This window comes from Oncorhynchus kisutch, unplaced genomic scaffold (genome assembly GCF_002021735.2).
Source record: "Oncorhynchus kisutch isolate 150728-3 unplaced genomic scaffold, Okis_V2 Okis02a-Okis13b_hom, whole genome shotgun sequence".
Lineage (NCBI taxonomy): Eukaryota > Metazoa > Chordata > Actinopteri > Salmoniformes > Salmonidae > Oncorhynchus > Oncorhynchus kisutch.
This window is the reverse complement of record NW_022261979.1, coordinates 3,443,949-3,457,451: the sequence shown is the minus strand read 5'-3', so window position 1 is coordinate 3,457,451 and position 13,503 is coordinate 3,443,949. Positions and strand designations below refer to the sequence as shown.

Sequence of the window (13,503 nt, the reverse complement as noted above, 5' to 3'; positions counted from 1 at the left end):
TAGGACTAGCAAAAATTCCTTCTATAAAACAGAGATGAGCAGCAACTGCCAGAAGGTCACACACACACTAAGAGGGTGGCAACTTCGCAGGGAATTCACAAATGAAACCAGGCAACGCGACTTCATCTACAGTCAACCATTAACAACCCCCCATCTCTACACTTTGTACAGAAGGCTAAAGTCCTATTCTTAAAGCAGAAAGCAGCATTTATCCTTATTTTTTTACTCAGTAGAACGTGCCATTCCTGTAGATGAGGGGAGGAGCGCTGTTGAATGTCTTACACATGCCCCTCCCACCCAGGACCCTGCTTCCCATCACAACTGGGTGAAGAAGCAGAGGAAGAAGACTTACTATTTTTTTTACAGGGTGACTAATCACATACAGTCCTGGTTTCCTGTCCTCACTTCCCTTCCAGAGAGATCAATGGCTATTCAACAAACAGCCCCAAAGCACTACATTACACTATGTGAAAAACAGAGTTATTACTGAAATGGGACATTTCTATACATGCTGCTGGGCACACAGAAATCCTATAAATCTATCTACTACATGTTTTGGATGTAAATCTGTGTCTGGGCTCCTCTCTAAATCACAAAGGCCCAAGGCTGAGGGGGAATTGATTGACAACATGCAGTCAGATATTGTACAGCTCATCCATTATGGTAAATCCTCTGATAATATAATATCCCATTGACCTCCAAGGCAGCAGCGTCACTCAATCTGCAATACAGTGTAACATAACACAGAGCCGTGTGACTGCTGGTGACCATTGGGGCTGTTTTGTTTTTCCATTGCAAACCTGGAGGGAAGGGGTACTGACTGGCCTGGAGGGAGGGGGTACTGACTGGCCTGGAGGGAGGGGGTACTGACTGGCCTGGAGGGAGGGGGTACTGACTGGCCTGGAGGGAGGGGGTACTGACTGGCCTGGAGGGAGGGGGTACTGACTGGCCTGGAGGGAGGGGGTACTGACTGGCCTGGAGGGAGGGGGCACTGACTGGCCTGGAGGGAGGGGGTACTGACTAGAGGTCGACCGACTATGATTTTTCAATGCCGATACCGATTATTATTATTTTTAAATAATGACAATTACAACAATACTGAATGAACACATATTTTAACTTAACATAATACACCAATAAAATCAATTTAGCCTCAAGTAAATAATGAAACATGTTCAATTTGGTTTAAATATTGCAAAAACAAAGTGTTGGAGAAGAAAGTAAAAGAGCACATATTGCAATGTAAGAAAGCGAACGTTTCAGTTCCTTGCTCAGAACATATGAAAGCTGGTGGTTCCTTTTAACATGAGTCTTCAATATTCCCAGGTAAGAAGTTTTAGGTTGTAGTTATTATAGGAATATTTCCCTCTATACCATTTGTATTTAATTAACCTTTGACAATTGGATGTTCTTATAAGCACTTTAGTATTGCCAGTGTAACAGTATAGCTTCCATCCCTCTCCTCGCCCCTACCTGGGTTCGAACCAGCAACACAACGACAAGTAGCGCGCGCTAACTAGCTAGCCATTTCACTTCAGTTACACAAGCCTCATCTCGGGAGTTGATAGGCTTGAAGTCATAAACAGCGCAATGCTTGACGCACAACGAAGAGCTGCTGGCAAAACGCTCGAAAGTGCTGTTTGAATTCATGTTTACGCTCCTGCTGCCTACCACCACTCAGTCAGATACTTAGATACTTGAATGCGCAGTCAGATTATATGTAACGCAGGACACGCTAGATAAACTAGTAATATCATCAACCATGTGTAGTTAACTAGTGATTATGATTGATTGTTTTTTATAAGATAAGTTTAATGCTAGCTAGCAACTTACTGCATTCGCGTAACACTCCTTGTGGAGTGCAACGAGAGAGAGGCAGGTCGTTATTGCGTTGGACTAGTTAACTGTAAGGTTGCAAGATGGGATCCCCCGAGCTGACAAGGTGAAAATCTGTCTTTCTGCCCCTGAACAGGCAGTTAACCCACTGTTCCTAGGCAGTCATTGAAAATAAGAATGTGTTCTTATTAACTGACTTGCCTAGTTAAATAAAGGTGTAAAAAATAATAATAATTGGGTAAAATCGGCGCCCAAAAATACTGATTTCCAATTGTTATAAAAACTTGAAATCGGCACTAATTAATCACAATCCCTTTATTGCCACAATCCCTTTAACTCTGACTTCATCCACGCTGCCAACAAGTAAACAGACAACTCACTGGGTGAAATTAGCCTACTCAGACTGTTGTTTACTTTCCATTAAGTTTTGCTTGGATAATACAGACAAGCACTTCCCACCTCTCTGGGGGACGGTTGCTAAGACAAAGGCATGGACGGTAACCGATGATATTAATAGAAAGGATATGACCAGTAGGCTCACCATTGTTTTCTAGTGTATTCTGAGTAGGACAGACAGCTGGCTTTGTGCTCCAGCCTGCATGTGTACATTCAGCACCGTTCATCTTTATTCAGATCCCCATTAGCTGACGCCATGAATTCCTGTTCCTGGGGTCCATACCTCACATCCACATCCTCTACCTCCATTAATCAGTATACCATAAAGTACCATTCATTACTATACCATAAAGTTGAAGTACCATTGTAATGGATGCAGCCTGTTTGGGGCCCTTGTTTTTCTTCTTGCAGAGGAGGAGACGGGCCTAAATGATGAGTAAACCACTCAGGACATCTGATGTGTTCCAGTGGCCCAGCTAATTAGCTAATGCACTTCCTCCTCCTCCATCAGCACAGCAGCCCTCTAGCGCTACCCTGCACAGCCTTCGGAGACAGATGGCATCCCAAATGGCACCCTACTCCCTATACAGTGCACTACTTTTGACCAAAACCCTATGGGTCCTCGTCAAAAGTAGTGCACTGTATAGGGAATAATTTGGGACCGAACCCTGGGCCTACCTACACCCTGATAGGACTGCTCCATCCATTCTCCCTTGTCAATAAAATACAAAATACAGTAGAGCAGACCTATGGCCTTCAGATTTACATCCCTCTCATTCCAATGCCCTTGCAATGCACGTTTGCTTGAATAGGCCTACTGACTGTTGGTCTGTCTTTGCTTAGTCAGCGATGTTTCAAATCAGATCGGAGACAAAACACCAGTCAGTCTCATTCATTCCTACATGTCAGAAAACACTGTAGGATCACATTTCTAAATCTTGTAATTGTTTGACTTGACTCACATCATTGTCTATGTTGGTGGTGGCTACTAGCTAGTGGTGGGGCTACGTACCAATCACATCATGACAATAACACTCTGTTTTCACACAAAAAGGTTGTCAACTGACTAGATCATGGGTTCTTAAATCTTTCAGTCTGGGACCCATGCTCATGAACATGTGTCCATTTTGGGGCCCCCAAGCAAGATTTGGTTGGGTTAGAGTGCACCCCCTTTTGACGGCAGAGAATTTAAAAGAAAGTTAATTTCCTGCAGTTCTACACATTTTGAATGACTTATGCTATGTAAGGGAAAATGCTATGTTAGCATGATATCAGAGTGAGAGTGACTAACAAAATCAATGGGGGCCCCTTGGAGGTCAGGGCCCCTGGGCACGAGCCCTGCATGCCTGGTCGGGATTTGGCCATGAATACTACAAGTTTAGATAGATAAGCTGCTGGTGCACAACAGCATTTAGAGTTTGCACCTTAAGTATTCTACTATTCAAACACTAAACAGTAAGTTGAGGGGGCAGTATTGAGTAGCTTGGATAAGGTGCCCAGAGTGAACTGCCTGCTACTCAGGCCCAAAAGCTAGAATATGCATATTTGTTATAGTTTTTTAAAAATCTTTATTTAACTAGGCAAGTCAGTTAAGAACAAATTCTTATTTTCAATGACAGTCAGTTAACCCTAGTGGGTTAACTGCCTGTTCAGGGGCAGAACGACAGATTTGTACCTTGTAAGCTCGGGATTTGAACTTGCAACCTTCCGGTTACTAGTCCAACGCTCTAACCACTAGGCTACCCTGCCGCCCCATAATTAGTCGATTTGGATAAAAAACACTGAAGTTTCTAAAACTGTTTGAATGATGTCTGAGTATAACAGAACTCATATGGCAGGCAAAAACCTGACATAAAATCCAACCAGGAAGTGGGAAATCTGAGGTTTGTAGTTTTTCAAGTGATTGCCTAGCCAATATACAGTGTCTATTGGGTCATATTGCACTTCCTAAGGCTTCCACTAGATGTCAACAGTCTTTAGAACCTTGTTTCAGGCTTCTACTATGAAGGGGGAGCGAATAAGAGCTGTTTGAATCAGGGGTCTGGCAGAATGCCATGCGCTAAGTCGTGAGCTCGAGCTCCTTTTCATTTCTAAAGACAAAGGAATTTTCCAGTTGGAATATTATTGAAGATTTATGATAAAAACATCCTAAAGATTGATTATATACATCGTTTGACATGTTTCTATGAACTGTTTTGACTTTTCTTCTGAACTAAGTGCCCGCGCGTTTGTGAATTTGGATTAGTGAACTAAACACGCAAATAAAAAGGAGGTATTTGAACATAAATGGACTTTATCGAACAAAACAAACATTTATTGTGGAACAGGGATTCCTGGGAGTGCATTCCGATGAAGATCAAAGGTAAGTGAATATTTATAACGCTATTTCTGAGTTTTGTGACACTTCTCCTTGGTTGAAAAATGTCTATGTTTTTCTGTGGCTAGGCACTGACCTAACATAATTGCATGTTGTGCTTTTACCGTAAAACTTTTTTGAAATTTGACACAGCAGTTGCATTAAGGAGAAGTTTATCGTTAATTGTGTGTTTAACACATATCTTTCATCAATGTTTATGATGAGTATTTCTGTAATTTGATGTGGCTCTCTGCACTTTCACCGGATGTTTGTTGAGACAATGCATTTCTGAACATAATGCACCAATTTCAAATGAGATTTTTGGACATAAAGATGAACTTTATCTTACACACATTTATTGTCTTACATGGAGTCCTGGGAGTGCCATCCAGTGAAGATCATAATAGGTTAGTGATTCATTTTAAGGCTTCTGTCTTGTGACACCTCTTCTTCTTTGGAAAATGGCTGTATGTGTGTCTGTGGCTAGGCGCTGACCAAACATAAATCGCAAGGTGTGCTTTCGCCGTAAAGCCTTTTTGAAATCAGACACTGTGGCTGGATTAACGAGAAGTTTATCTTTAAAATTGTGTATAATAGTTGTATGTTTGAGGAATTTTAATTATGAGAATTTTTTGCTGTTTTGAATTTGGCGCCCTGCAATTTCACTGGCTGTTGGCGAGGTGGGACGGTAGCTTTATGAAATGAGATGATGCACTCCCACTAACTGGGCCAAAGGAGACGTCTTCTTTCTAATGACATAGAACCCTGCCAGGAGGACTATGAACTACGACACTGCAGCACTAATCTGTCTGGGCAAGGTTGCATTTCGTTTGCCTACGGCAATCCTTTAGCAGATTGATGTTGCCTACAGGTTAGCAGATCCATCATAACCTCAATATGACTAGCCATCATTATTTAAAAAATAAAATAGGATGCATTTCTAGTAGAGGTCGACCGATTAATCGGAATGGCCGATTAATTAGGGCCGATTTCAAGTTTTCATAACAATCGGAAATCGGTATTTTTGGGCGCCAATTTATTTTTTATACCTTTATTTAACTAGGCAAGTCAGTTAAGAATACATTCTTATTTTCAATTGACGGCCGAGGAACGGTGGGTTAACTGCCTTGTTCAGGGGCAGAACGCCAGATTTTCCCTTTGTCAGCTCGGAGGATCCGTCTTACAACCACACAGTTAACTAGTCCAACACTAACCATCTGCCTCTCATTGCACTCCACGAGGAGACTGCCTGCGAATGCAGTAGAAGCCAAGGTAAGTTGCTAGCTGGCATTAAACTTATCTTATAAAAAACAATCATAATCACTAGTTATAACTACACATGGTTGATGATATTACTAGTTTATCTAGCGTGTCCTGCGTTGCATATAATCGATGCAACGCTGGGTGATGATTTGACAAAAGTGCATTTGAGAAAAAAAGCACAATCGTTGGACGACTGTACCTAACCATAAACACCAATGCCTTTCTTATAATCAATACACAGTAGTATATATTTTTAAACCTGCATATTTAGCTAAAAGAAATTCAGGTTAGCAGGCAATATTAACCAGGTGAAATTGTGTCACTTCTCTTGCGTTCATTGCACGCAGGGTCAGGGTATATGCAACAGTTTGGGCAGCCTGGCTCATTGCGAACTAATTTGCCAGAATTTTACGTAATTATGACACAAGGTTGTGCAACGTAACAAGAATATTTAGACTTAGGGATGCCACCTGTTAGATAAAATACTGAACGGTTCTGTATTTCAATTAAATAAACATTTTGTTTTCGATATGATAGTTTCCGGATTCGAAGGTTAAAAGGATAAAAGGAACCACCAACTTTCATATGTTCTCATGTTCTGAGCAAGGAACTCAAACGTTAGCTTTTTTACATGGCACATATTGCACTTTAACTTCTCCAACACTTTGTTTTTGCATTATTTAAACCAAATTGAACATGTTTCATTATTTATTTGAGGCTAAATAGATTTTTATTGATGTATTATATTAAGTTAAAATAAGTGTTCATTCAGTATTGTTGTAATTGTCATTATTACAATTTTTCTTCTTTTTTTATTTATTATAATGTTGTTGTTTTGTTGTTTTTTATCGTCCGATTAGTCGGTATCGCCTTTTTTTGGTCCTACAATAATCGGTATCAGCGTTGAAAAATCATAAATCGGTCTACCTCTAATTTCTAGGCTTCTGAATGAGCAAGATCACAGAGCTAAGTCCTAGTTCTGGTACATGATTCTGTTGACCTATAGCTTGGGCCTTTATCAACATGTTAATGTATCGCCGTAGAGAGAATTGGAAAGACCTCTCAAAACAATACACTAATTCAATGTCAACCATGTGATGCTAGAGAGCGACAGATAAATATAGTTTGAAGAAAACACGGCCATTTACAGCCCTAAACAGTCAGCTGTACTAGCAGGGCAGTTCCTGACGTCTATTGAAAAGAAGCGTTGAATATAATTTGCTTCAGGCACTCCCCCTCATTCTGCTATTAAAAATGCAGGCTACAATTGAGGTTAGAAGATCCACTGGATACAACCAGTGTAACAAGTAAGCACTTGTGCTACAAGAAATGTTTTGTTTAAAAAGATGTCCCGTTGTCTTTCTCTCCGAAGGGCGACGGACAACTAGCCCTGATCCAGTGTAATAGGTTTTCTAAGCCTCTCCAGCAGCACAACCGACCCTGCAGTGCACCACCACCTCGTACAATCCAGTCTAGTTAATACAGTCACCATGGAGACAGCTCTTTGGCAACTCCTGAGCCTCTCTCATTGGAGTCTGGTCACATGATCATCTATGACAAACACAATGAGGGGATACATGCGCATACATATATGTCGCAAGTATAGCATGTGTGCACACATAACTCTGAGACAGACTCTGGCACACTCTTGAAAGCACAAAGACTAGCACGCAGGACCCATGTGCAAACACAAAGCCTAGCTACTAGCATTCATGCAGCATATACTGCCGGTGTGATAAAGACGGTCCAGTAATGATAAGAGCAAGCTATTCAGGCTATGATAAGTACAAGTGTGGCACAGTAGAGCCTTTCCTTATTCATTCTCCAACTGTCAATAAATCACACATCCACTTTTACCACCCCTCCACCATGACCCCTTTATAAAACTATTCAATAAAAAAATGACATGCCAATATTTTTGTGACCATGGTCTTCTATTCAAAACAACATGATCATCTAGTCTATGTAAGGCCTTGTATTATCAACAGCAATGGATGCAGTACAGCACAGTGACACTACTTTTCACATTCATTTAAAACATTCCATATATTATACCGTCTCAATGAGAGAATATTGAGATGTGTAGAGCAACAGCTGGCCTAGATCTAGAAATGAGATGAGGCTGGATAGGAGCAGGCCCAGGGCATACACTGATATAGGAGAGGTAGACTGGAGAGCTATGTCTGGATCTTTTAGGGTGCAAGTACCGGTTAACCAAAAGCTGCTTAACCTCAACATGTCAGAGTGTGGAATGGCCACTCTCGTCTCGACCTTTGACAATCAAAAACTACTGAACAGTCCCTTTTTACAAGTCAGAATATTGAATAAACTTCATTTGAACTTACTCTGCCTGTTGTCCTCTGATTTTGTCCTTCTGCTGGGGAATTATTATTATTTTTTAGACAGAATATCCACAGGAAAAGTATTATTAAACCGACTACCAATCGCAGGTCTCAGTGTGGCCGTCACAATTTGTATGCTCATCACCTAAGGCACGGGTACAACATTTAGGTCATTTAGCAGACGCTCTTACCCAGATCAATTAGGGCAAAGTGCCCTGCTCAAGGGCACATCAGCAGATTACATTGTACCTAGTCGGCTCAGGGGTTTGAACCAGTGATCTAACCACTAGGCTACCTGCTGCCACAAGATGGAAGTACATGCATGCAATGCATCCATACTAAGCAAACTTGGGCCAGGTGATGTAAATCTCAAAGGCAGTTCCGGCGCTCTACAGAGTCAGGGAAATAATACATTCCTGGGGATATTTTGTCTCAGGACCAACAGCAAAAAGTAGAGTAGGTTCAAATGTAATTTTATTCAACATTCTAGCTTGTAAGGAAACTTTCCAAGTTTTTCCCAGTGCTTTATTTCAGAATGTATACCAGAAAGCTGGTATCAGTCTGATTTATTAGGCAAAATGCTGCTGTGAATTCAGGATACAAAAATTGGGCTATGTAAGTAACAACAATTTCAGAGAAAGTGCAGTAGGGAATGTGGGCCTTGCATGATAGAATCACTAAGGTCTATAGCCAGCCATTTCCTGATAACGAACCATAGTCGCAAGTAACACAATGTAAGGAAACATTGTTCCAAAAAGGCCTATTTGTGTAGTGATGTTGAGGTATGTGAAACAATACACCATACACAGTGACACTGAAAACCAGCTCCACTACACAGCTCAACATGCTTGCATTCCTTGGCTTCAGTTCAATAGTTGTTGAAAAGTGATGGTGATGCGTGTCGTCACAGTAGTACTGTAGGCAGTTAGGTCCCTAGCTAGCTATAGCTCTCCTTCAACAATAGTGGCAATTGGATTATTTAGCTGGTAGCTATAACACTAGCTATAATACATTGCCTGGGATAGCTAATATTCTCTAACCAAACTGGAACTCTGGCACACTACTAATCGTTGTTTAGCTTGGTAGCTAACCTACCAGTTTAAACCTTTGTGAAGCTAGCCATAATAGGGATTAGCCACAATAGGGGAATTTGCAGTTTGCCTTCAAAATAAAAGTCTTCCATTGAAAGTGATTCAAACAGAAATAGTTTAATCATGCCATATTTGGACTAAATAATGCTAAACAAGGTCTGAATGTTATAGTAATTTAACAAAATACTTAATTTGACACAAATCTGTTGAAATCTCACTCTGGATGTATTAGACTTCAGAATTGCATTGGGGGCATACTTATACGCACTGTACAGCCTAACCTATGGATGTTGCACGCATGAAATTGGGTATCAGCCTAATCAGTGACACTCACAGAACACAACTACTCAGAGTTTACACAAATATTAGCATCTTAGCTCTTATTGTGGGACTCAACACCAGTGCAAAATTAGCCAAATTAAGCATTCAGCCTATTAAACGAACTGAATATTGTTACAGGCTTTGGTTTATCCATTTGTTTTGAGGTTGGACTTTAGCACGTGCGTCTCCTTAGCACGTAGGGTGCACCGATTGAATAACGAGGTGACATCAGTACGTTACACCTGTGCTGGTTTCCATCTCGTTAGTGGGAAGGTGTTTCACTTGTGCTGGCCCAGGTGCTATTTAAGAGCTGCTGGCCCAGCGCTCCAATTGTTTTGATAAGGGTTATAAAATTGGTTGGAATCATTTGGAAAGTTGCATAAACACACAGGCTAATAAAATAAAAAAAAGCCATGTACTTTAAGTTGGAAGCATTTGTGGAAAACCCTACATGGGAGACGCTAGATAAATGTATAAAGACTAATCTCCTCGTCATTTCAAAGCATTGTGGAATTCCGAGAGCAGTGGTCGAGGAGTTGATGAGTACTGCTTCGGTGTAGGAGATACTTCCGGAGGGGAGAGGCTGATGAGGGGTGTGTGTGTGTGGGTGGTAGAGTACATCCCATAGATGTGCAACTAAGGGAGTTAGAACTAAAGGTGAAGTTGGAGCAACAACAATTAGAGCTTGAACAGCAGAGACTGGAGATAGAGCACCGGGAGAGACGGGATGGGCGTGCAGCCAGACTAGCACAAGGAAAGGAGAGTGAGTGAGCATGCCATTAGATTAAGAGAGCGATCTGGAAGCACTCCGAATCCCGTCAGGCCATCCTGCACCCTCAGCAGAGTTTGATCTTGGTCAGAACAGCTGACTTGTGCCACCTTTCAAGCAGTTAAAGATGTGCCTTCTCGAAAGGGTTGCTACCTACATGAGCACAAGCAAAGTTTGAAATGTGTTCTACCCTCATGCTTTGAGTCTCTAGTGACTTGTCAAGGAGTGAAATGTACCTTCAAACAAAGAACCAAGTAGTTATTCCTACGCAAAAAAAAGCAATCCAGAGAAGTCACCTCCTACTGCAAGATTTCAGTCTTTTCTACAGTGCCCAAAGATAAAGATCGGCAGAAAACGGGTTTTTCGTATCCGCCATTGAAGGTTGTACAATGTAACAGCAACATTTAGACTTAGGGTTGCCACCCGTTCGATAAAATACAGAACGGTTCCATATTTCACTGAAAGAATAAAACGTTGTTTTCGAAATGACAGGTCATTAATATGGAAAATCCAGGAACTAAGGCCAGTATTTCTTTTACTTCAACACTTTGTTTTTGCATTATTTAAACCAAATTGAACATGTTTCATTATTTATTTGAGACTAAAATGATTATGTATTACATTAAGTTAAAATAAGTTCTCATTGTTCATTCAGTATTGTTGTAATTGTCATTATTACAATATATATATAAAAAAAATATAAAAAATGGCCAATTAATCGGTATCGGATTTGTTGGTCCTCCAATAAATCGGTATCGGCATCGAAAAATCATAATCGGGTGACCTCTACTCACGATGGTTGTATGGCAGGCCATCTTGGGGTCAACAAGACATATGACTGTATTTTGCATAACTTCTTCTGGCCTGGTCTGAAACAGGAATACGTTACACATTATACTTACATTTGGCTCCTTTCACGCCAGGTTCAAAGTCCCGCAATAAGTGTAACTATGCATTTCCAATAGGTTGAAAGATTGTGGCTAATTTTGCACAGTTTTATAATCCCACAATAAGGGTTAAGACACTAATACTTGAGTTCTGTGAGTGTCACAGAGTAGACTGATAACCTATTTCATGGGTGCAACATCCATACATTAGGCTGTACAGTACATATACAGTAGGTATGCCCCCAATGCTATTCTAAACTCGAATACATCCACAGTACAATTAACATATTTTTACTTGGCTCAAATTGTCTTTTGTTGAACGTATATAACATTCCGACCTTATTTAGCATTATCCAAATATGGCATGATTCAGTTATTTGTATACATTTGCATCACTTTCAATGGGGGACATTTATTTTGAAGGCGAACAGCAAATTCCACTATTGTGGCTAGCTTCACGCAGATCCAGTTTAGCTAGCTAGCTAGTAAATTGCGTTTCCAGCTAGTTTACCATAGGCATAGCTAGCTACCATATGGCTAAGCTAGCTAGATGGGTACAGTGCGCTAATTAGCCAACGTTAGATAAGTTGTTTACTGATTTACACGAACACCTATGACCTCGAGTACGCACTTATAGAGTTTAGTTGAACGTTACATCTCACAAATCCCATCATTTAGCTAGTTAGTTATCCACCATTACATCAGTCTGGCCCTGCCTGTACATTCTGCTGTTGAGAACGTGCTAGCAATTTCACTAGCTTGCTAGCTAATGTTAGCTACCTTCGTTTTGACAAGACGGATCACATACCTGGTCTCGGATTTTGAGAACCACCATCTTGCTATAGTTTTACTTGTTCTCATGCAGAAGTATAAAAGGATGTTGTTCGTTATCTGAATGTTTGGCCCAACACTCCAGCTTCTTAGTTGCCAATTACTATGAGGCCTATGTTTTTCAACCTGATAGACTTGAAGGGAAAAACTCCATAACATTACCGCCACCGTGTGTGACCTCCCTAAAAGAAGCAATTTCATTGGCCAAAGAACGACTGGAACAGAGTAACAAGGTTTGTGGTTGGTCACACGATGCTCAGTTGTCGCTTAACACCAGCAGACCACTGATACAGCGAACAGTCCTAGAATAACCCCCGCAAATGACAGGTGGAATTAAATTAGTTGGATTGGGATTAGTAAAGCCGTGTTTACATTGGCAGTTTGAAGTGACTCAAATCCTATTTCATATCCGATTTGAACCTGTTCCTTTCCCTGCAGTTTGAACGACTAAAAAGCACATGGAATCGGATATTTCAAGTGGTTTGATGTCAGATACAAATCTGATTCCTGGCCATGTGATTTGTGTCGAATGTAATCGGATGCATTTAACCTCAAGTGGTTTTTAGACTTGGAATATATTGGTTCTTCCTAGCTACTCTGTTGACAGTTTGAAAAGAACATGTGGGGTAGCTGGTTTGATAAATGTTTACAAACAAATGAGTGAATGTGCTAGAAAGCTAAACAACTAGCTAGTTGACTGCTGTGGCTAGTCATAATTACTCGCTTTGAAAGGCTTTAAGTGTTCTTACCCTATGATTTTGAACATTCGAAGTAAATGGAAAACGTCTATGGCAGGCATTGTTGTCACCTTAGCTCGCTACATAACTTCTGAGTGATAGGGAGCACAAGCACTTACCACCAACCAGCACACACACCCGTCGAAACTATAACAACTAGCGTAGCCATGTCAGCACATGAGGGTACCAAAAACATTGCAATTTTGAAATTGCTGTAACTATGCAATGTTGGACGCAGTAATTGCCGAAAACACTGCTAAATTACTGCAGTAAAAAAGCCGGTGTTATTTTGGACGCAGTATTTGCGGCAGTTAAACTAATCTCTTTTGAGGGTATTAGTGGCAGGCTTTTGGTAGCCGCGAAGAATATACTCCTACCTCTTACTGCTTCAAGGACCGTTTTAAATTCAGACAGTATTTTATCACCAATCATGTTTTAGCCTTCTGGTATTACTTTCATCCAAATACTGCACAATTCAAACGCCCCCCCCCATGTTGTGCAATATTTTGACCAGTCACCTCAAAAGCAGTGTACTACATGAGCTGGAGTGTCATTTGAAACATCATAATTGATCAATAAAATGAAATTAAATGGGGCGTTCATCGAAAAACAAAACTACATTTAGCCACTAGATGTCGATAAAGTTAAAGATTTACTCCCCAGAACTAACAGTA

The 13,503-nt window shown here is 40.8% G+C and overlaps 1 protein-coding gene across 4 annotated transcripts in view; it reads right to left on the bottom strand.

Annotated features, from left to right (window-relative positions):
* The window catches only part of ankrd28b (ankyrin repeat domain 28b), a 39,545-nt gene extending 26,334 nt beyond the window's left edge, over positions 1-13,211 (bottom strand). Inside the window, exon 1 of one of the 4 annotated variants that reach the window (XM_031811864.1) lies at positions 12,949-13,211. Coding sequence is in view for 2 of the 4 variants with exons in the window: in XM_031811863.1 (XP_031667723.1) it covers positions 12,070-12,096 (27 nt within the window). In the remaining 2 variants the exon portion in view is untranslated. Of the gene's footprint in view, positions 1-11,168; positions 11,192-12,069; positions 12,365-12,841; positions 12,861-12,948 lie in introns of those variants that run through there. The other 3 variants (XM_031811865.1, XM_031811863.1, XM_031811862.1) reach the window with 3 other exon arrangements.
* Positions 13,212-13,503: the final 292 nt, after the last annotated feature.